Raw genomic sequence first — 22,468 nt, 5'->3', positions numbered from 1 at the left:
AGTACTTGTTGTAGGTGACAACATTCACCTCCCCATCATGGGAGAATGGTAGATGTTGTTCAAATCATGTCATGTGATCTAAAGAATGTATTTCAAAGCCAAAGGATTTATGTTGAAGTTCACAAGAAATTTGACATTACATGTCCCAGTCATTTGTTCCAGTAGCCAGAGATCGGTGTGCCAGGGTCTCCTCTCTTTGCCACCATGTGGCACACATTGCACCTGACCATTACGGCGCTCCCTGTGGGTGGTGACATGTACGGATCATACATGTCTCCTCTTCATGCTGTGCCGAACCAGGCCCCATGGGCTAAGGCCTGGTCAACAGGCACTCTTCCTTGAGCACCCTCCCTGCTACAGGTCCCTGGTAATCCTTTTCCAGCTAGGGTTGTAGAGAACAGTTTTACAACAATTTCAACTGTTGTAATTAAATATGTCAATGTCTGTGTAGGTTGTCAGTCATGGTCGTGAGATCATGGTAGCAACTGGGCTTCTTTAAGTTTCGTAAAGAGGTTTCACCTCTCATCTAGTGAACTGAAGAAGCCTCTAAGATGAGAGGTGAAACATCTTCAAGAAACTGAAAGAGGTCCAGTCGCTTTCCTTCCAAGCTGCTTGGACTACATATATTTTATATGCATATTAGCATTTTACTCTGGGTGTTGCCCTACAGTCTACTTAAAACACATTTGCGTTCTTATATCTTTTACTCAAAAAAAATTAAAAGAAATCCAAAAGTTTTAAACGTACTTAACAAATGCTGAGTCCTTTTAGTAATAAACTTCAAATTTGTTCTCCTCAAAACCTCAGCATTTTTATCATGAATGAACAGACAAGCTCAGGGGCCATGTTATTCGATTTTACCTGAAAATCTGTTAGGAATCATTTACATTTGGTTGTTGGTATCAATATCAATTCCAGCAAGAAAAGAAATTATATCAATCGGATAAGTTTGGGCAATCGTGGCTCAAGAGTTGGGAGTTCGTCTTGTAATCGGAAGGTTGCCGGTTCGAGCCCCGGTTTGGACAGTCTTGGTCGTTGTGTCCTTGGGCAAGACACTTCACCTGTTGCCTACTGGTGGTGGTCAGAGGGCCCGGTGGCGCCAGTGTCCGGCAGCCTCGCCTCTGTCAGTGCGCCCCAGGGTGGCTGTGGCTACAATGTAGCTGCCATCACCAGTGTTTGAATGGGTGGATGACTGGATGTGTAAAGCGCTTTGGGGTCCTTAGGGACTAGAAAAGCGCTATACAAATACAGACCATTTACCAGGCCATAAGTTACTGACAATGTTTCATGTTAGCCACTCCTGCTGACTTTCAATTAATTAAAGTGAGTTAAATTTAACCCATGGGGTCAGAGCCGACCCCATTGGTTTACTAGGGAAACCATGGGGTCAAGTTTGACCCCACGGTTTGACCCCAAATTTTTATTTTCTTGGATTTTCAATTTTTTTTTCAAATATTTAAAAAACAGTGTAAAAATTAGATAGCATCAAGTACATGAAAATGGAAATGTACAGGACAATAATATTATTTAATGGTTTGCAAATGTTTCAGTGCAACACATTTCAGTGCTTATTGAACTTTTGTGCTATTCTGCTAAGGAAGAACATGGTTACATGTTTCTAAATGTAAAAAGGAATAACAACATTTAAAACTGTTGAAAAATAAAATAAAATAAAAATACATGTGCTATAAATACCGTATATAGCGCAGAGGATTATAAAAAAAATAGAATTGTAACAATTTTAACTGTCAATGTAAATGTAACATTTGACATTTTCTTTAGTACAACTTTAATGCAGTTATTTGTCAAATTTTAGCACCGTTGTTTTAGGTAACACACTCTTCTTGAAAAAATAAGTAAACAAAAAAAGTAAAGATTTTTCATTATGTAGTTTTGTTGCTGTTCATCACCACCACATGATGACCCAGATCATCATTTGGTGTCAGCAGGTACCCACTTGTCACGGTGTTTACCTGAAGATGTTTGAGTCCTTTAAATTAAAAAACAAAATCAAAGAAACAAGCATTATATCACTGCTCTGTCAATAATACAGAATCTAAAAATTCTAAACAAAGTAATAGCTTAGTGGAAAGACGCATCAGTTTGGTTGACATGCAGTTTACATTAGATTGTAAAAGAATAAAAAGCAGCTCTGGAGGTAAGTCAGAGAACTTCAAATGTCACAACATATTTTTAATTTTTACTTTCCATTGCATGTTTCACTACATTATAATTATGAGTTCACAATCTTAAAAGTCAACCTTTAATCAGTTGTAAAATGTTCCTCCAGCTATTTCTTACATTTTGAACTTATGGTGTCCTGTGGCAACATTTTTTTAGATGCATTCAGACAAACCGAATCAAAAATAAGCTAAATATTGTCATTAAATTATTTCTATTATTTTCACACAATAATAAAATGTCACATTTTATTACTTCATTACATTTGATGTGCTTACTATATTCTGTTGTTATTAAATGATAGGTTCATGAGCTTTTCTAATTATTGAAATATGTTTTCATTTATATTTAACAGTAACCCAACTTTTTCACAACTCGGGTTGTAACTTCGTGGGTCCAGAATGACGGATCAAGAGTGACTTACCCCTTTATTTCTCATCGTAGATTCAGGTAGGTATAACATTCATCTCAACCTGCCTGTGTGACTGACTGAAATATTCAAGAACAGTTAAATCTGCACAAATATTTATTAACTGGAAAAAAAAACAATCAACAACACTGTTTAAGACGAGTACCTGCTCTGAGATTTCTTTCTATACCAGACAAAAATGAGTGCAGTAACACAGGCCACCAACAACATCACAGACAACAGAATGGCTGAAATTCTGATTCCTTTGATACAAACAGGAGAAAGGAGAATATAATAATTTATGCAGCTATCAGAAGACAATAGACTCAACAGGACAAAAAGTACATTTAAAACACTGAAATTTTAACGCACCTAAATTCCTGGGATCAGATCCTGATTTCTCATCTAGCTCCGGTAGAAGAAACATAAAAGTTACAATCACAAAGTAGTCATCAATTTATAAATCACTGAGTTCAGTTTCTCACCGTTATCATCATCATCAGGAATCGTCACCATCACCTCTCTGTGAGGAGCAGAGAGCACTCGTGCTGCACATCCCACCTGTGTGCTGTGTTTACGTGAACCTGAGAGCACAGCTGTAGTGGTGACAGTGAATGTAGCGTTGGTGTTGGACACACTGACAGTGTTGTACTGTGAGAAGCTGAGGTCTTGTTGTGAGACACTGAGTGTTACAGTGGGAGCAGGTCGACCAGTGGCTGAACAGGAAACAACCCACTCTTCAGTAGAGTTTGACTCTCTGACATCAACAGCAGGTTCATGCAGCTCTGTGAAGGATCAGGAAATGTAAGGAATATCTCTTTAACTTCACCAGCTTCTTACATTTTCATATCCACTATATTAGTTTGAGTCTTCTGTGGTTGGTTAAAGAAGGTAAAAGTTCTTACCATAGACTTGGAGGCAGGTTCTACCAATGAATGAGCCTTCAGGATAAGTGTTAAACAGACAGTGATAGCAGCCTTCATCCTGCTCTGTCACATTCCTGATGACTATGGAGCAGTTGTGTAGTCCAGTGTATTTAAACTCAACTTTATCTGTAAAGCCATCATTCACTCTCTGACCATAGTACTTGCTGTAGGTGGCGACATTTGTCTCCACATCAGGAGAGATTTTCTGCCATGTGACCTGAAGGACGTCTTTAGTCTCCAAGAGCTGACAGCTGAATTCAGCATCTTCTCCCACTGCTGCCAGCACAGTCTGCTGTGTTTGGACCACTGCTGTTAGAGCTGTAGGAGATACAGATCAAGATGTAAGGCACTTTGAATGTTCTAATGCAACAATTACATTAGCTCTCATTATTCCTGTATTTAACACCCAGTTTTACCTCCACTCTCACACTACTGTAAATAAGTAAAAAGGATTTTTAAAGCACTTTTAACAAAAAATAAAAAAACTCAAAGCACTTCACAATAAAATAAGAAATGAATATACAACATATTGATGTAAAAAAAAAGAAAAAAACTAATTAATTAAAAGCTGGTCTATCTAAAAATGTCTTCAGATGCTTTTTAAAACAGTTAATGGCGTCTTTACAGCATAAAAACAGTGGAAGAGAATTCCACGACCTGCCACTGTCTGAAAGACCGAATCACCCTGAGTTTTAAGTCGTGTGAGGCCACCAGCAGCCTCTCACATGATGACCTTAGAGCTCGGGAAGAGGAATGAACTTTCAGCAGGTCAGCTATATACTTGGGAGCTTGACCATGTAGCGCCCTAAAGGTTAAAATCAAGATTTTAAAATGAAACCTAAAATTTACTGGCAACCAATGAAGAGAAGCCAAAATTAGAGTGATATGTCTCTGCCGTAGGGGAGATCAGGTATGGCTGCAACCCCTTTTGCTTTAGCACTTGTAACTCAATTAAATTTGGGGCTAGAGCGCTCAAGCTTTTACACAAAATACCCACTTTTGTTTCCTATAAATGACATCTATTCAAAGCCCTGCAAGAATGCCACAGACCTTGTGTATTAACGTTAAATACATTGCATTTCTTTTTTACAATCTGCCCTAATATCTGGGTGGGTTGTAACACATGCTGGGGAGAATGGCAAACATTAGACAAAAGAAACAAAAAGGGAGTCCACACCAGAGAACATACTTCAAAAAAGGGGTTTATTGGAATACAAGAAGAGTCTCGATCTGTATTTCTCTGACTGATCATAATGTTTTCTGTTACATTAATTATGTTTCTCTTTCTTTGAGTTACCTGGTTTGGAGTGTGGCTGAGGACTTTAAAAACAAAATGTCAAAATACCAACCATGTGCTATCAGAAACAGGGGTGCTTAGGTTTATGTGCGCTATTCTGTGCTTATTTAGTACAGAATAGTCCCCCTCCACTATATTTAAGTGACCTGCTAGGGGGCTTGCTAATTATGTCTTTGAATTCTGTCCTTTTGCAATTTTTTTGAGTGTTAAAATAAAAAAAAAAACATTTTGAAGACATTTTTCCTGTGTCCTCTTTGCTGCTTGGTCCCTCAAAATATTCTTTTAACTTTGTTACTTTTTTCCTGTTACTCTTCTGTCAGCTTTTGCAATGGTGTGCAGTATCAGCTCAGTGTTACATGGCAGAGTCGACATTCCTTTGTAACTGATGTTACTGACTCGCCCTTCGTTGAGACCTCCATCACATGCCTTTTCTATTTTTAAATATCAGCAGGCACACCCCTATCAGTCTGTCTTTTCCACTATGAAGGCATGCTGTAAAAGTATATGCGTAAGCATATTTAAAATCAATTTTTCCGCTACAACACCACAAATACAAGGATATTTGCACACACTTGTGTAGAGATCAGTATCCTGTTTGCAACAACTGCCTTTTTGTGTTTGACAAAAGGCAAGTATTAACTCACAGGACATATGAGAGTCATAAGATTCATAACTCTGTCTGCATAAACACGCTTTCACTGAATTATGCCGGAGAATGCAGGAGAAACAAAAACCGGTTTGTGTTCACCCGTCACCAGTTAAATCATTTCCATGAATGTTAAATATGTTGTTAAAGTTAAAGAGTTTGTAGAATCAAATGTTAAAATGTGTCTTCTTAGTCTGGAATTTGTTCTATATATGGAAAAAAAAATTGACTGACCACTGGGGCAGCTGTTGGGGCTGAGTCTGAAGGCATTGATGATTTTACTGCCATGGGTGGAGGGCCAGTGGTCCAAGCTGTGCACGTCTATAAACCCCTCTTTAAATCATTGAAGGATGGAGAAACAGGAATTCTTGAGTGATGAAGACTGTTGTTTTGTCCTTAATGATGATCCTGCTAGATTTTTATACTCTTTGAATTCCCACCAATTGATGTTTCCTGAGTAAAAGGTGATTACAAAGTAGCTAAAGCCAGAGCCCTGGAATCGTAAGTGCAGAGACTAAACCAAGTTTATTATTATTATTATTATTATTATTATTATTATTATTATTATTATTATTATTATTATTAATAATAATAATAATAATAATAATAATAATATATAGTATACTATATTTATCCCCGTGGGGAAATTCCTCTCTGCATCTCGTGGCAGTCCTAGCCCGTTTGGCGCCCTGGGCGAACACTCCCTCTGGCGCCCCCCCCACACACACACACACACAAAACATATTAAGTAAGTAATAAAGTATTCTGATTCTTAATGTTTTAGGATACATGACCTGCCTTTGTTGACCGCAGCACAACGAGTTTCCCCTTGTTGCATGAGAGTCTGTGATGTTTTAAGAGTTTGAATCGCGAGCCGATCACATTTCTCTGTAAAAATTTCAAGCACTTCAATAAACAAGCGAGCAATTCCACCTCTCATTGCGTAAAGTTGACAGCGCGTCAGGCAAATAGGCAGGCTCAATCCCCGGCCTCTAGCGACTGTGGAAGTCGCTACACTCCTCCTCTTCTTTTCTCTCTTTAAACTTTAAAAACGGGTTGTGTGTGAGACTTTAAATCAACAAAATATAAAATATACATTTTAAATTGTTATTGATCCCTTTACCCCGAGTCCTAAAGTGTATATTTATTTTCTTACTCTTCTTATATTTACTGTTCGTTTACTTGCACTGCTGTAACTGGAGCCTCGTCGTCTCGTCTCTCTATATGCTCGACTGTAAGTAGCGGAGATGACAATAAAGTTTACTTTGACTTCAGCAGCGAGCAGGCGCACCGAGGGCTCTCGCGCGTATAGAATAGAAAGTCTGTATCATAATGTCTGGTGTTTTCGTGTTTGTTGGTTTGTTTTTATTTTGACAGACAGAGAATCCCCCCCGCCGGCCCGTCCTCTCCTCCCTGTGCCGCAAGCAGCAGGCGCACCTCACAAACGGAGGGCGCCCTTACTCCCAGCAAATGGGCGATAGAAAACCGACGGTGCCTGTACCATCCCTATGCGCTGGCATGATGTCGGGGCAGCATGTGTACGAGCAATTTTTTTTTTTTTTTTTTGCCGATGCCTGTTATGCCGCCCCGGGCAACCGCCCGTGTCGCCCGTATCTAAAAACGCTACTGCCCCAATGATAGTAACGCCTAAATACTCAGCTACACACACAGAAAACACTCTTTTATGCTGCCTGTGGTTCCACCTGTATCACAACATTTTCTAAGAGGTTACTTCACCATAGCGACCTACCACCACTACAACAGAAATGTGCCATCACCTTATGAGGGAACAAAATTAATTCATTTTCACTGAAGTCTCAAAAGTCTCACAAAAAACTCATATAGTATAATCATTAGCATGCAGTCTCTTCTCACCTTTTTCAAAGGCTCCAAAAATAAAAACAGCAACAAGATAAGGTGAAACTCCAAAAAAGGACATTTCATATAAACTTCATTCATTCAGGCTGACTCTTTGTCTGGCACTGGGCTCAGCTACTACAGCAAACTGCCGCATGTGCCACTCCCCATGATCACTGAACAGCTGCAAATGATTTACATGTAGATCCAGGGCCGTGCAGAGACGTTTAAAGGGGCGGGTGCTCAAAGTTAAAAAGGGGCACATTGAACCAGGCTGAATAACAACAACACACATTCATCAAGAATCTAATATGGGCAACAAGGCAAAGCAAACGTAGCCGATGTTTTACCTGATGGGTACAATGTTGCTGTTGAGGTGTTTCTGCTGCTCCTGCTGCTGATAGGAGGGCAGGGCTGTGTTGATCTGAGACTGTAGACATTAAAAAGTCCACAGGAGAGATGGTAGCTGATTAAACAAGTGTCATGAGATAATAACAAAATGCAAAGATTGGTGACAGCGCTTGGAACCATAAGGCAACAAAAATCTGTGAGAAATAATTTAGGCTCTGCCTGTGAATCACTCTTTGCTTCTCTTCTTCCTTCCATCATTTCATATATCACTCTCCACTTGCTGTCTATCTGAGAACAAGGCACAACTTGCTATTGCAATAAACTATAATCTAATTATCCACACCTAACAACTCTTGCACTTAATCTATAATAAAATGATGACAGAAAAATGTTATAGCCCTGCCTTTAGTAGCCTCACACAGCTCCTACTGTTTCCTCCTCATGTCCTTACCAGCCATGTCTGGACAATGTTATATCATGAGTAATATTTTTTTTTTTTAAATCCATCTAAATAAAACACACACATGCACGCACACACAGTGACATTTTAGACCTTCTTCAGAATACTGTATATACTATGGGCATCACTGTGCTGATCCAGAATCCTTACATTATTATTTATTACTAGAGCTACAATAATAAAGCAATGAGGAGGGGGAAGTAATAAATATGAAATAATGTATTTATGATGATTCCATTTGTTTCACTATCCACTCTGTGCAGGGCAAAGCTTATTACACTTTTAAACTGTAGAGATACAATCATGTTACTGCTGTAACATCCAATTTTTGTCTTATTTAAAACATAAATCTAATATAATCTGTTTCTTAATGTATGTTTTTTTTAAATACAGCGTGTGTTTTTAATATATTATAATTATAATAATAATTATTTGGACATGCATATTAGATCGTTAGTGAAATATAATCCCCCCAGAAAGGCAGGAAATGCTCTGTAACTTACTTTAAAACTAAATATGTTCCCTAAAACGGTGACAGAGCTACAGACCCATGACAGCCTTACACAGGTAGCCAGCAGCTATGACCAGCACTACTTGTGCAGTTAATAAAAGGACAGGTAATGTTTGTCACGCTGTTGCACACACAGCACGCTCGTTTGTTTCAGTTCGTCAAATTGCCACAAGACAACTTACCAACGTGTACGTAATAAGCCAATACTCCTGTGTGCTACACACTACAGTGTACGCTGTACACCTACTTACTGGGTTTGTCGCATCAGTCTGTGTCTCTGAGTTAACTTGTGTTTCTCCTACAGCTCCGGACCGCAACAAATGCGCGTGCTCTTTGTGAGCTCGTTCCCGGCTCGTAACCAGCGCGTTCTGCCGTCGAGGGCGATCATTGGTTAAATGTGATCATGTGACTGATGCAAGCCAGATCCTTTTATTTAGCAAAACTGTGATTAATAGTTAAATATTATTGTTGAAGGGCACAGACAGGACTCCGCACGCACACACACATTTAAAAAAAATAATAATAATTGTTTTTTTTTTTTTTTAAAGTTGCCTCAACAAAAGGGCACCTTGGGCACCCATCAGGAAAGGGGCGGGTGCTCAAGCCCCTCTAGCCCCCCACATCACATGGGCCAGCATCTGGCCAATCCACCACCTTTCATTCATTTCATTCATTGTTACAAAAAAAACCAAAAAAAAACCCCCCCAAAAAAAACAACGGCCCATAAAAACGAAAAATCACAAGACATGGAAATTTTGTATTTACATTCAGTCTGAAAAAATGACATCTGCTATGTCGGCCTATATACTGAGTTACATGTGCAGCGGTACAAAGTTAACTGAGCCACAGCATTAAGATTTTTGTGTTTCAAAACATGCTTTAATCCTTAAAATGAAAGTAAAACATACTTTCTCCACTACAACACAGAGCAGTGTCGCATGCTTTCCTCAAGCACGGTGAGCAAGTTTTCGTGATAAGTGAAAACGAGGAAATGTCCTGCGCACTGACGCTGTAGTGCCATCTAGTGGGCTCACTCGGCAAGAAATATAATCCACTCAAATGCAGTGGTTTTAACCCAGCATTACGGCACGGCCTGCTTTGGTTAGGCCCCCTTCACTCTCAACACACTGTGTTGAGAGTGCTGCATCAGGTCAGGGACAACACATGTTGTGTGCATTTTGACACAATGTGTGCTTGTGTGCTTCCTCAGGAAGTTCAGTATGACACAGAGAACTTACAAAATCTCAAAAGTTTTATAGAGTTTTAGGTGAAAAGCTCATGACATTTACTACACACATCTTCGATAAAGAGCACAGTGTTGATTGCACATTTACCATGAGAATAAACCGTTATACCCACAATACTTGACAAAAATCGTTGATATCGTTTTAGTAGGTTGACAAATATCCCAACACTGAGTAATTTAAAGTTTGAACAATGTATATGTTGATTTAAAAAAAAAACAACCTATTGTTTTATTGACCAGTAAATGTCTCAACATGCTCCCCATGAATAAGCCGAGACCCCCAGTGGCCGTTTTTTGCAACTTCAGGTTTTCATGGTTGCTTGTATTAGGAGGAATTACTGCAATAAAAGCAATTTAATCGATCAGCTAAAATTATTGATGAGAACAATTTCAGGTTAGTCACTCCTGCTCATTCTTACACTTTTTGTTTCAAGTAGCTTAATGTTAAAAAATCTGCCAAAAACACAATATTGAATAAATATAAAAATAGATAAATAAAAGCAGAAACTACTGAAGTAGAAACTGCAACATGAGTAAAAATTAATGCTTTGTGTGTGAGTGTTTTTCTTTTATCTTTTCAAATTTTGTTAAAAAAAGACCAAAAACAAAAACAGAAGATGGACCAGTAGAAACAATTTGTCAAAACATTTCTTGCTGGTAAAGGTGAAAGTCGTGGATCGTGGTGTAATCGCTGAAACCTCTATTAAGATGATCCAGATCTACAAACACCAGAAAAAGAAAAATATTGCATGTCACTCTTAAGGTTGCAAAATCAGAGTATTCTGGAAAGAGGGATGGCTTGGAAAAAACAAATACAAGTTCATCAGAGTTTGATTAGTCAGAAGATGAGCTCTCTCTGTGACAGACAACAGATTTAACAGTTAAATCTGCGCAAACATTTATCAGCTGAAACAAAAACAAACAAACAACAACATCGTTTAAGACGAGTAGATTTCTTTCTATACCAGAAAAAGATGAGCGCAGCAGCACAGAGCACCAACAACACCACAGACGACCGAATGGCTGAAATCCTGGTTCCTTCGAGGCAAACAGCAGAAAGAAGAGTATAATAATTTAAACAACTATCAAAAGTCAATAGACTCAATGATAAAACTTACTTTAAAACATACAAATGTTAACACACCTAAATTCCTGGGATTAGATCCTGATTTCTCATCTAGCTCTGGTAGAAGAAACATAAGCATTACAATAACAGTAGTCATCATTTTATAAATCAGTGACTTCAAAAAAGTTTCTCACCATCATCATCATCATCATCAGGAATCGTCACCATCACCTCTCTGTGAGGAGCAGAGAGCACTCGTGCTGCACATCCCACCTGTGTGCTGTGTTTACGTGAACCTGAGAGCACAGCTGTAGTGGTGACAGTGAATGTAGCGTTGGTGTTGGACACACTGACAGTGTTGTGCTGTGAGAAGCTGAGGTCTTGTTGTGAGACACTCAGTGTTACAGTGGGAGCAGGTCGACCAGTGGCTGAACAGGAAACAACCCACTCTTCAGTAGAGTTTGACTCTCTGACATCAACAACAGGTTCATGCAGCTCTGTGAAGGATCAGGAGATATCATCAACGTGTTCTTACAAACACACCAGCTGCTCACACATTTATGTCAAGATGGTAAAAGTTCTTACCGTAAACTTGGAGGCAGGTTCTACCAATGAAGGAGCCTTCAGGATAAGTGTTAAACAAACACCTATAGCAGCTTTCATCCTGCTCCGTCACATTCCTGATGACTATGGAGCAGTTCTGTAGTCCAGTGTATTTAAACTCAACTTTATCTGTAAAGTCAGTATTCACTTTTTGGCCAAAGTACTTGTTGTACGTGGCAACATTTGTCTCCACGTCATGTAAGCTTTTCTGCCATGTGACCTGGAGGACGTCTTTAGTGTCCAAGAGCTGACAGCTGAATTCAGCATCTTCTCCCACTGCTGCCAGCACAGTCTGCTGTGTTTGGATCACTGCTGTTAGAGCTGTAGGAGTTAAAGATCAAGGCACTTTAAATATTCAGTTCAAGTCCAACCCTTACTCACACCGAATGTAACACATGTAACACACACTTATACCTTCATTCTCACACTCACATGCTGCCCAAGTAGTTCTGATGCTAAATAAACGAAAGTATCAAAGAAAATGTTTTTCGTATTAACTGAATGTGTACCAGTCAAGTACATTTCGTTTGACCAGATTCCATTCAATGCAACACTTTACATTTTTCTTATGAGATCACACTTTTTCTTTGCTAACCTCTTCCTTTGAGTACTTTCCTCTAGCCCACACTCTTCCTTCTTAAATTAGTAAATACTCTTAAATGAGTAAATAAACCATCATGTGGATAAGAGAGAAACAAAGAGACCGTTGAATTGTCAGCAGCTCTTAAGAAATTTCACCTCCTTTAAGTTTATTACCTCCTTCTGCTGCTCCGCTTGACAGGAACCACAGAGCAATAAATCGCCACGCATTAAGTGTCATAAAGAAAACACAGTATCTCCCTCACCTTTAGAAAAGATGGCCACCAAAGACATGACGATTATGACTGCGAGAGAATTCAACAGACAGCCTGTTCAAGAATAAATGATTTCAAATGGGCCCCTTACCTTCAAAACAGGAGGGGGCGGGGTGCTTCCTGATAAAGCTAATTTCATTCATAATATCGTCAATCCAAGCCCATTATGTCACAATTAATTCTTCCTGGTTTGTGCCAATCGCAGGGGAAAAACGATACAAACCAAATGTGCGCACTAAGGTGCAGGTCTATTAGTTTACGTTATGACGATTCTCCGATTGGGAGGGGTGTTGTTACGGAGTGCAAAATGAACACCGATGGAAGATGGACAAGAAAAGGTCAAAGCCATCAGCTGCTCAGTTTAGAAAAGGGAGAAGAGGAGGAGAAGCGAGCGATGTGTCATCATGGAGAATGTGTGACGAATTATAATAGCTGTTGGTTGGCTGTTTGCATACTGTGCTACGCTAAAACCGGATGACAGTATAATGTTGTAGTCTAGCTGACTTTGCAAAACAACAAAAATCCTCACACTATTAAGTTGCATTATTTAGGAACTTACTGTAATTACAAAGTAATGTATTACAATAGTCATGAACACCACAACTCCATGAAAGCATGGAAAAAATGGTAGTGAGGATTAAAAAGGTGAAACAATTAGCAAACAAGAGACGGCACTTCTGCAGGCTGAGAAAATAAGATAGAGAGCAGTACTGACTCATAATGCAGGAGTGCATTAACCTTGTCCAGAAAGGCTCTTGCAGTCACAGCAGCTACCATGTTACCATGTACAAAACAAACTAGCAGGATCACTTCAACAATGGTTGATGATGTCAAGCTTGGAAATTTTTTTCTCCATAACTCTAGATTGCACTCCAGATAGCCACACTGAACATCTGTCGGTTGTGATTCGGATTGTGTCATTACAAGAGAAAATAGTGAAAGAGGCTTTGATTGAGTTGAGAAACCACACCAAAGCCCAGTCTTTGTCTGAGGAGGTGGGATTATACAGATTCAGCATTTGTACAAGGGTGTGGTATGACATCCTGAACCAAACCCACCATGTGAGGTGCATTTACCCACATCCTCATCCAGCAACACACAGCAACATGCTATCACTGTTATGAAACACCATGCTGTTTTTAGAGGAAATACTCAGGTACTTAGTACCGATAAAGTGTCAAAAATGTACTCGAAGAATGACAAATGTAGTTAAAGTGCAACTGTAAAAGCACATTACACAGATTCAAGTCAACTTAATGCATGAACTGATTCTAGGCTCTGAGGTCACAGCAAGAATAAATTATTTCAAATGTAAGCCAGCCAGTGTTTACATCCACTTAGGAGACGCACAGCCTCATAAAACATGATCTGAAATACAAAACCGAAGCACTTTTACATTCCACAACTGACTTTCAGCCAGGGGCGTAATTCCCCCCCCCCCCCCCCCCCAATCTGATTATTGGGGGGGGGGGGGGGTTATGACCCCCCCCCCCCCCCCCAATAATCAGATCCAACCAATATAGCCCCCCCAATAAAAGTATGAATTATCTTGCAAAATAGGCTGTTGATTTTCTTTACTCATTTCAGTTATTACCAGCAAAATAGTTGCATTTTTAATCATCTGGGAATTTACCCAGATTTAATTACCCCCCCAATGTTCAGCACAAAGTTACGCCGATGCTTTTAGCTCATAGTGTATTAACCCACTATCGCTTTCAAACTGGCTTTCTTTAGCCCCTCCCATTTCTGCATAAAGAGTAAAAGGAAAAAACAAACATTCATCAGTGAAGTTTTGGTGAAATGATGGTTCCTTCTTAAGAAAAAAGCAACCAGTTATTTTCTTCAGCAGGTGTCATCACACAAAAAAGACTGTATTCTTGCATATGACAGTGTTGACGAGACTGCACACTTTAGTGATACCATCAACATATACTGTTAATGGTTCATTCTATTGACCTAATTGGACCAAATTAAAAGAGATTCACCAAACTGCTGGATTATTCTTAAATTGCTTTTTCAAAGTTTTAGCATTTAATTTCAACACGAAATCTTGGCCATCAGCACAAAACCTACAAGTGTAAAGACATACCCGCGAAAGGAACAAAGCTTTGTCAAAATCCATGGTGACATGAAATAGGAGTACTTTTATAGGCATCTAACCAGGAAAACAAGAATATTTTAATTATCGTTCAACAAGTACTGCATCAGAGCATCTCGTACTCCTCTGCAATGAAAATCACAAGAAGTCTCATAAGTCTCTCCATGATTTTCACGCAGATTGTTCAGAGAACTACAATTCTCTTTCCAGACAGAAACAGGAGTAAAACCTTTGCTTATATTGTTTTTGTTTGTTTGTTTTTTGTTAGGCTCTTTCACACTCCTTCATCATGTGTGTTCATTGTTGAGCCACTAATTTGCGCTGTTCCTTGTAGGTCATTATTGAAAGGAACTCACTGCAACTTTCTATATAAATTGGGACACTGTTAGTAGAGAAAATAGAAACGGAACAGGACAGCCGTGCTCTGCCACCACCACACCTGTTATTAACATATTTAAAGTGAAAATTAATATTAATTACCCCTGATAGTCCCTAATCCCCTCTTAAATACTCATCTGCACTCACTTTAAAGAATTTTCTTTCAAAAGGTCTAACTTACATATTATCATTAATGTGCAGTTTCTTCTCAACTTACTCAAAGGCTCCAGGAATTAAAACAGCAACAGCATAATGTGAAACTCCGAGCACTGACATTTCATCCAAACGTTATGTACTCAAACTAATTTTCAGTGTCTGGTTCGTCACCTCAGCGCTTCAGGTCAGAAGCGCAGCAAACACGAGAGCAGTTTCTAATGTCTCACTGAGTGGGCCAAAGTCTCCCACTCTACATCGTTATAACGAGGCCAGAGATCTTTCTGATGTATCTTGAGTCGATCTGTCCCTGTGTTAATGAAAATAATGTTTCTGCGCAGGGTGCGTAAATGTGCATGTCTTTTTCAGCGGGCGGTGTGCTCCGGGTACTTATAAAAATTCTAGTTTCTAAGGTATAAAATACGTAGTAGTCCATTCCTCTTTTTACATTCCAATATACTGTATCTCCAAAGTACGTTCGTCTTGCAACTACCACCACACGGCAGACAAGACAAAACTGAACCGCAGTGGTCTGCACAGGGCACACATGTCAGGCACACGCGCGCGCGCACACACAGAGACACACGTGTGCAATTCTTACAACTGCGATGTTTCTTAAGACACAACAGTCAATGTATGTAATAAACCTATTTGCGCACAGCTGACCACTTATCTTAGAACTTATCTTTTTCTCTCTCTCCTCGCAGTTCAAGAGCAAGACCAGATTAATTCGTTTCCTCCAAAATCAGAAAACCTGTCACAGCAGCTTCACCCACCACTCTTAATGGGTTGTGTGCTTGTAACAAATTAATGGACGTGATCTGTCGTTGTGTAAAAACGTCTAACTCGCATGCTGCCACACACCTATGTGTGTAATATTAATGTACACTTTTTACTCACCTTTGTGAAAGAGTCCACAAGTAAAAACGGCAATAACGTAGTTTACAGTTCCAAACTGTGACATCTTCACTCCATACATCCCTCCAAAGATTGAAACAAACGCAAGACGCTTCCACGGTGATGCCTAAAGTATTCTTCACGAGAGCACATAAGCCAACAGCAAAAATGATATGTGCGGGAGAATATTACAATATCTTAATTCAGTACAATCCTAGTCAACACGCATCGCCTAATTACCGCTGTTAACTGCGCGTGTAACCCGGTTTTCCCCTCCTCTCATTCTCTTTATATTGTGCAATCCTCGCTCTCCACCAGACGAAGTGTTTTCCTGTCTCCTCTGCTCAACCCGCTACTGTACTCGATGAAAGAGTAAATGAACGCTTGAGCACTCATATATCAGAGGTAACGGCCTACTTTGTTTTCTTTCTGCAAAGGTAATATAAATGACACATGAAATGAAATCCCGTACATAGAAATCACAAGCACTCCGTGTGTTGGTGGTAGAAACTAGAATCAGCAAACTGATGTGCTGCCAAGTATCTGTGTACTACAGCTGTGCAATGTTTCAATCAAACACTTCTCCAGGCACAGTTTATTCTCATAAATAGATTTACTGTAGCAGGTGAGAGAGAAAAAAATCATAAACATGAAATAGATAGCAGGAGGAAACATCTGATGCTTCCTAAGAAAAAATATCACATTAACTTCTAAACTGAGAGAATTTGAGAACCAGTATATCGATGTGAAAAGCCTCGCTTCTGCCACATTTTGGTTGGGTGTATTATGAATGTGTGGATGCATTTATCAGATAGGAATATTGTTTCTCCGTGATTCCAGGTCAAAACGTCTTACCTTTAGACTTGGAGGCAGCTTTGTGAAACTAACAGACTTTATCTCTCTGCCACCTTCTTGGTGACTGTTGAGCAGTTCTCCAGTGCACAATTTTTAAACTCCAATTTCTTTGTAAAGTCTGGATTCGCTTGTTGACCAAAGAACTTGTTGGCAGTCATCTTTCTTTTCTGTTAAGATTTTCTGCCATATGACTTGAGGGACATGTTCAGAATGCATGAGCTCAGGATTTCTGCTATTGCCAGTCTGCTGTAGATCTGCACGGAGAAAATGGCAGGACTGTTACTGGTGCAGGGCTTAAGCCGTGTCCGACACAGAACGATTAAAACATCGACAGGACTGAAATTACAGTGAAACTCAGCACTCCACGTCACACGCTTCTTAAACTGAAGGTAACGAATCATTTTACAACCAAATCAAACTGATACAGAAAACAAATTATTTGTCTTACTTTTGGAACAAAAAACGCCATCAAAGAAAATATAAATATGACTGTACGCTCTGCCATTGGCCCGCCAAAATTCAAAACACATGGCTCTTGAATCAGTAGGTGTTCCGCTCAGTCAGGCTACAGTCTCACTGAGTGAGTGCGTGCGTCAAAACAGCAAATTAAATAGGGCCTCCTCCATTAATAAAAGTGACATGACATATCACAAATTTCACTTAAATAGCTAACGAGTCATCGATTTCATAGGTATTTGCTTTTTACAACACATATATTTCCCCCTCCTCTTCAGTGTGTCATGGAACATCCTCACAACTATCAGTTTCGATCTGAGTGTACTGAGATTAGTCCAAGCCGAAACTGTGCGCTTTTCTTGTTTAAGTCTTAGATGACAAAATGCGCATGAAAGTCATGAAGTCTTCAGTGAACTCTCTGCGCACTGTTCTTGAGTTAGTCTGAAGACCACATGAAGCTTAGAGGTTTTCAGTGACTGTGCAAAAGTTATGTGACATATGCGCGCTATGAGCCTCAAGGTCCGCTCTGTGATTTTACGTACCCGTATTTCATGACTGCACTTGTTGCACAGGTGGAATCCTATCACAGTACCACACTGCAGTTCTCCAGGCTTCTTTCACAAATGTCTGTAGAACAGTGTAAATGCCTGGGTGCTTGATTTTATACACTATGTGGACATGGAATGATTGAACACCTGAATTCAATAACTTTGAAGGCTGAGTGAATTATTTCCACTTGTGTGTGATGTGTTCTGTAGTGCTCATTGTGTCTGCTGTTGGTCCTGAGTGTGAACACACAAATGATGTCCTGCAATATTTGTTCCATGTGGTGCACTGGTTCAAGGTTTTTTTCACACACACAATAAGTCTCATTTGTCATTATTTATCATATTTACCGTGCACTGTGCAGCTGGTAACTGCAACACAGAGCTGATTAGTGAAGCGAAAGCAAGGAAAGATGTTGTAGGAGGTCATCCTACGGCTGTAGTGCCACCTAGTGGAAAAAAGTGCAAACAAAGGCAGTGGTTGGTGTGGCTCACCAAGGAAACCTTCCCAACAAATCTGAATGGATACATTCACGAATCAAGAATTCCTTCTTAATGTCTACAACAAAAATTGAACTACAGCTGAATTTAAAGGATTATTCCATATTCTTCTTCTAAATTTGAATCCATATTATGACCAGGTGGTCATTTTGAGCAATAGCAGGTGAGTGAGTCACATTTAGGCATAAATTACAACTAAACAGGCGCAATATGGAACCGTTATTATTCTATAGAGTAGTTATACTTGAAGTCACAGCAACAACCCAATATCCGCCAATCGGCAACACAAGTACGAAAGGAAAAAAATGATCTATTTAACAGAACACTTCACAGATCAAAGATGCTTTTATTATTTGGAAATCACTTTTTGGCACAACACTGGGATTTCTTTTCTTTTTCTTTTTTAATTATCGGGAGGAGGCCCCAGGACACGCTGGAGAGATTACATTTAATGAAATACAACTGCATCTCTTGGCTGAGCTGGTCTGGGCTTGTCTGCCACCTTCACTTCAGGTAGTGGACGAAAAATTGTTTTTTTCATGTGTGTTCAGTATATGTAAAACAAACAGTTTTACGTGCAGCTGTGCATGTGCCGCCAATCAAAAGCATCCATCTGATCATCTGTTTGATGAAAACATTTTTTGTAGAAATCTGAAAGAAACCAAGACAAAAACAAGCAGGTTGACTTTGTGAAATTTATTTACCTTTGAAAATGTGTCAGTCAGCAGTACAGTGAGAATAACAGCAGTCTGCATGTGTTTAGACTGACAAACTGTAAGCCTGAAAATTGCTGTCTTTATGTGTGGAAAGGTAACTCATATCAACAGATAGTATACCTGCAAAACTACATGGAGACAATAAGGAGTGTTTTGCATTAAGTCCAGTTTGACACAGAGAAGAAGCAAAAGCGTCAAATGTTTCTTTACACTTTCTGATGAGCAGTGCAATGTTTGCAGATAAAAAAAACATTAAAACATTATTAAAACAATACTTGACTAGCACTAGGATGGTCTTACATTACTAAGGTGATAAATATTCCTGGTCTGAGTAACTGAACACAAATGTATGTGTTGGTTTTTTAACAATACACGTAGTAATAAATTGAGCATAACATGTTCACAGTGAACAAACAGAGACCTTCAGCTGCCATTTTCTGCAATTTCAGGTGGAAAAGTGTTGTTATTTACAAAAGCACAGTGCAGTTTTCATTGTAGTTGTCTCTGGTAGTATCAATTTAATCAATAAAATCAATTTAATCAAAGTTATTGATGAGAAAGGTTCATGTTAGCCACTCATGCTCGTTTTCACAGTTCGCATTTCAAGTAACTTAATGTTTAAATATCTGACAAAACACCAAAACATGACTTTTTATAAACAGCACCATTTCAAAGATATACAAAAAATAAATAAACAGCACAAAGCACTGAGATAAAAAAAAAAAAGTAACACTCTGGCATAATGAACTGACACTCCTCAGGAGGTGTCTGCCTTCTGCCGCTGAGTGTCTGAGTGTCCCTTCATTTGACTGAAAATGGTCCAGTTCTAAAAATAAAAACAAAAACATTTTAGCATCACTGTGTTAATATTGCTGAATAAAAATATTTTTGAACAAAGAACAATAGCTTAGACAAACCAAAGACGGGTTTGATGAATTAGAAAGAAAGTAGAAAAGTAAAAGGTAAGTTGGAAAGAATTGAAATGTGAAAATATCCTGAAGAGTGAAAAAGAAACCAGCAACTTTCCGAGTGCAGTCTGGCAGGATGAAGAGAGACTTACTCCTGAGTGTTTCTTGTTTCAGTTATAATTCACCATGAGCTCTCTGTGTGACAGAAAACAGATTTAAGAACAGTTGAATATGTAAAGATGCTGTAATATCAGCAGACGACCTGCTTTGAGATCACTTTTTATACCTGACAAAGATGAGTGCGGCGACACAGAGCACCAACACCACAGACGACAGAATGACTGAAATCCTGATTCCTTTGAGAAAAACAGGAGATAGAAGGATACAATAATGTGAACAACTATCAAATGACAAAAAAAATTGATCATAAAAACTGGCTTTAAAAACACAAATGTTAACACACCTAAATTTCTCTGATTAGATCCTGACTTCTTATCCAAACCTGGAAAAAGAAACACAAACATTAGAATCACAGAGTAATCATTAATTTATGAATCGGTGATGTTGAAAGAGTTTCTCACCATCATCATCATCATCATCATCTTCAGGAATCGTCTCCATCACCTCTCTGTGAGGAGCAGAGAGCACTCGTGCTGCACATCCCACCTGTGTGCTGTGTTTACATGAACCTGAGAGCACAGCTGTAGTGGTGACAGTGAATGTAGCGTTGGTGTTGGACACACTGACAGTGTTGTACTGTGAGAAGCTGAGGTCTTGTTGTGAGACACTGAGTGTTACAGTGGGAGCAGGTCGACCAGTGGCTGAACAGGAAACAACCCACTCTTCAGTAGAGTTTGACTCTCTGACATCAACAACAGGTTCATGCAGCTCTGTGAAGGATCAGGAAATATGTTATAAGGACCATGTTGTCAAGAATAAACCAGCTTCTGGTGCATTTAATCACATTAAGGTAAAAGTTCTTACCATAGACTTGGAGGCAGGGTTTACCTGTGAAGGAGCCTTCAGGATAAGTGTTAAACAGACATGGATAGCAGCCTTCATCCTGCTCCATCACATTCCTGATGACTATGGAGCAGTTTTGTAGTTCAGTATGTTTAAACTTAAATTTCTCTGTAAAGCCATCATTCACTCTCTGACCATAGTACTTGCTGTACGTGGCAACATTTGTCTCCACATCATGTGAGATTTTCTGCCATGTGACCTGAAGGACGTCTTTAGTGTCCAAGAGCTGACAGCTGAATTCAGCATCTTCTCCCACTGCTGCCAGCACAGTCTGCTGTGTTTGGATCACTGCTGTTAGAGCTGTAGGAGATAGATCAAGCTGTGAGGCACTTTAAATATAATGTTCAAGTCCAACTTGCTGACACATGAGGTCCAGTGTTACTGGCTATCCCAGTTCCTGCAACACACAGTTGTACCTTCAGCCTCACACTGACACTCTGCCTAAACAAATCTGGTAACTGTGTTATTGCAACAGGAATCAAAGTTGCTTCCAGCTGTTTCAGGTTTTTTAGTACATGTTTTTTTTAGTTCTACTGCAACACCCCGAACACAACCATAGAGGTGCACACACACATGTGCAGATCACTATCCACCCTTTCTAGCCACAAGGCAAGATTTTAAGGTTACATAATATATTAGATGTAAGATTCATCCCAGTGTCTCCATAGACAGACTTATAATTATGCCAAGGAATGTAAAAAAAACAAAAACAAAAAACAGGCTGTTTTGAGCTTCATTGTTAGCGCCCAAGGTCAAATTTGACTTATCATTTTGGCTAATATATCATATGAAAGTTAAAGTACATGCAATAGTATGTAATGCTTAGAGGTCATACATCACAGGTCAAGGTCAAACTTTTTTTTTCAGTTTGCAGTTTAGGAAAATCTCCAAATTTTAAAGCTAAACCAATAAATGACTCACTGGGGGACATATGCACTTTCTCTGTTTGAGTTCTTTAAAAACATTTGTTAAAACAACATTATAAAATGACTATTATAAAAACTCCATTCAGCATTAACAATTCTCACATTACCATGTTTGATAAATAATACATTGTGTGGATTATGGCATGAACCTGTGCAAACATTTTCAGACAAACGTCACTCAGGGCATCATGAGATTAATTCACCCCCCCCCCCCACACACACACACACACAAAAGAAAAAAACATACTGGGAATGCTGAAGTGTTGCTATGATTTTCCTAAAGAACAAGCTCCAACAGCCCCGTGACCGTCACTAACCCCTCCTAAATATTCAGAGAAACCACAGAAAATAAACTTTAACACTGTCGGTGGTTGTACTTGTCACAACATAATCTAAATTCTCAGGTCACCTTAGTGACCTCTACTGTATAAAAATAAAAATAAAAGTCTATTCTATAAAAGGGTCTAACTCACATACATACAGAAATACATTTTTTCTCACCTTTGTCAAAGGCTCCAGAAATGAAAACAGCAAGAAAATAATATAAAACTCCAAAGGAGGACATTTCATTGACTCGCCATTCATTTAAACTCCAGGTTCCTGCT

General features: G+C 39.1%; 3 protein-coding genes and 1 long non-coding RNA gene across 5 annotated transcripts; all 4 read right to left on the bottom strand.

Annotated features, from left to right (window-relative positions):
- Window positions 1-1,361: 1,361 nt before the first annotated feature.
- On the bottom strand, window positions 1,362-9,250 carry LOC146640815 (OX-2 membrane glycoprotein-like). 2 transcript variants are annotated; one of them, XM_085399876.1, is made up of 8 exons: window positions 8,890-9,250; window positions 7,667-7,746; window positions 3,496-3,834; window positions 3,076-3,375; window positions 2,963-2,995; window positions 2,757-2,853; window positions 2,606-2,670; window positions 1,362-1,990 (listed from the first exon to the last, which is right to left on the bottom strand). In XM_085399876.1, exons 1-7 carry the CDS (start codon window positions 8,901-8,903, stop codon window positions 2,628-2,630), a joined length of 906 nt encoding a protein of 301 aa, XP_085256002.1. In that variant the 5' UTR covers window positions 8,904-9,250; the 3' UTR covers window positions 1,362-1,990; window positions 2,606-2,627. The 2 variants fall into 2 exon arrangements, with proteins under 2 accessions (XP_085256002.1, XP_085256003.1); XM_085399877.1 differs by lacking the exons at window positions 7,667-7,746; window positions 8,890-9,250 and adding an exon at window positions 7,335-7,479 and having other exon boundaries at window positions 1,377-1,990.
- A 141-nt stretch (window positions 9,251-9,391) lies between these two features.
- LOC146640814 (OX-2 membrane glycoprotein-like) lies at window positions 9,392-16,015 on the bottom strand. The gene is made up of 6 exons (XM_085399894.1): window positions 15,937-16,015; window positions 11,536-11,874; window positions 11,145-11,447; window positions 11,029-11,067; window positions 10,850-10,922; window positions 9,392-10,603 (listed from the first exon to the last, which is right to left on the bottom strand). Coding segments are annotated over exons 1-6 (834 nt in total). The 3' UTR covers window positions 9,392-10,602.
- Window positions 16,016-18,775: 2,760 nt separating this feature from the next.
- LOC146640813 (uncharacterized) lies at window positions 18,776-20,417 on the bottom strand. Its single transcript, XR_014909888.1, has 4 exons — window positions 20,378-20,417; window positions 20,201-20,270; window positions 20,067-20,109; window positions 18,776-19,832 (listed from the first exon to the last, which is right to left on the bottom strand). It is a non-coding gene; the product is annotated as an uncharacterized LOC146640813 (long non-coding RNA).
- A 40-nt stretch (window positions 20,418-20,457) lies between these two features.
- LOC146640812 (OX-2 membrane glycoprotein-like) lies at window positions 20,458-22,468 on the bottom strand. The gene is made up of 3 exons (XM_085399893.1): window positions 22,365-22,468; window positions 20,899-21,237; window positions 20,458-20,804 (listed from the first exon to the last, which is right to left on the bottom strand). The coding sequence occupies exons 1-3, from the start codon at window positions 22,426-22,428 to the stop codon at window positions 20,458-20,460; spliced, it is 750 nt and encodes a 249-aa protein (XP_085256019.1). The 5' UTR covers window positions 22,429-22,468.

The sequence above is a fragment of the Rhamphochromis longiceps genome, unplaced genomic scaffold (assembly GCF_057381845.1).
Source record: "Rhamphochromis longiceps isolate RC_006_pf unplaced genomic scaffold, R_longiceps_female_GT1.1 unmapped_scaffold_1, whole genome shotgun sequence".
Lineage (NCBI taxonomy): Eukaryota > Metazoa > Chordata > Actinopteri > Cichliformes > Cichlidae > Rhamphochromis > Rhamphochromis longiceps.
This window is presented reverse-complemented; position numbering and strand designations above follow the sequence as displayed.

Excerpts from the sequence above, each read along its gene's own strand:
- LOC146640815 (XM_085399876.1), bottom strand. Across the intron at positions 2,996-3,075 it reads TCCTGATGATGATGATAACG|ATGAGAAATCAGGATCTGAT; the intron begins GTGAGAAACTGA and ends TACCGGAGCTAG. Across the intron at positions 2,671-2,756 it reads AGAAAGAAATCTCAGAGCAG|TCAGTCACACAGGCAGGTTG; the intron begins GTACTCGTCTTA and ends TGAATATTTCAG.
- LOC146640814 (XM_085399894.1), bottom strand. The coding sequence starts at position 16,015 with ATGTATGGAGTGAAGATGTCACAGTTTGGAACTGTAAACTACGTTATT. Across the intron at positions 11,875-15,936 it reads TTGTGGACTCTTTCACAAAG|CTCTAACAGCAGTGATCCAA; the intron begins GTGAGTAAAAAG and ends TAACTCCTACAG. Across the intron at positions 10,923-11,028 it reads ATCTAATCCCAGGAATTTAG|GAACCAGGATTTCAGCCATT; the intron begins GTGTGTTAACAT and ends TTTGCCTCGAAG.
- LOC146640812 (XM_085399893.1), bottom strand. The coding sequence starts at position 22,428 with ATGTCCTCCTTTGGAGTTTTATATTATTTTCTTGCTGTTTTCATTTCT. Across the intron at positions 21,238-22,364 it reads TTCTGGAGCCTTTGACAAAG|CTCTAACAGCAGTGATCCAA; the intron begins GTGAGAAAAAAT and ends TATCTCCTACAG. Across the intron at positions 20,805-20,898 it reads ACCCTGCCTCCAAGTCTATG|AGCTGCATGAACCTGTTGTT; the intron begins GTAAGAACTTTT and ends GATCCTTCACAG.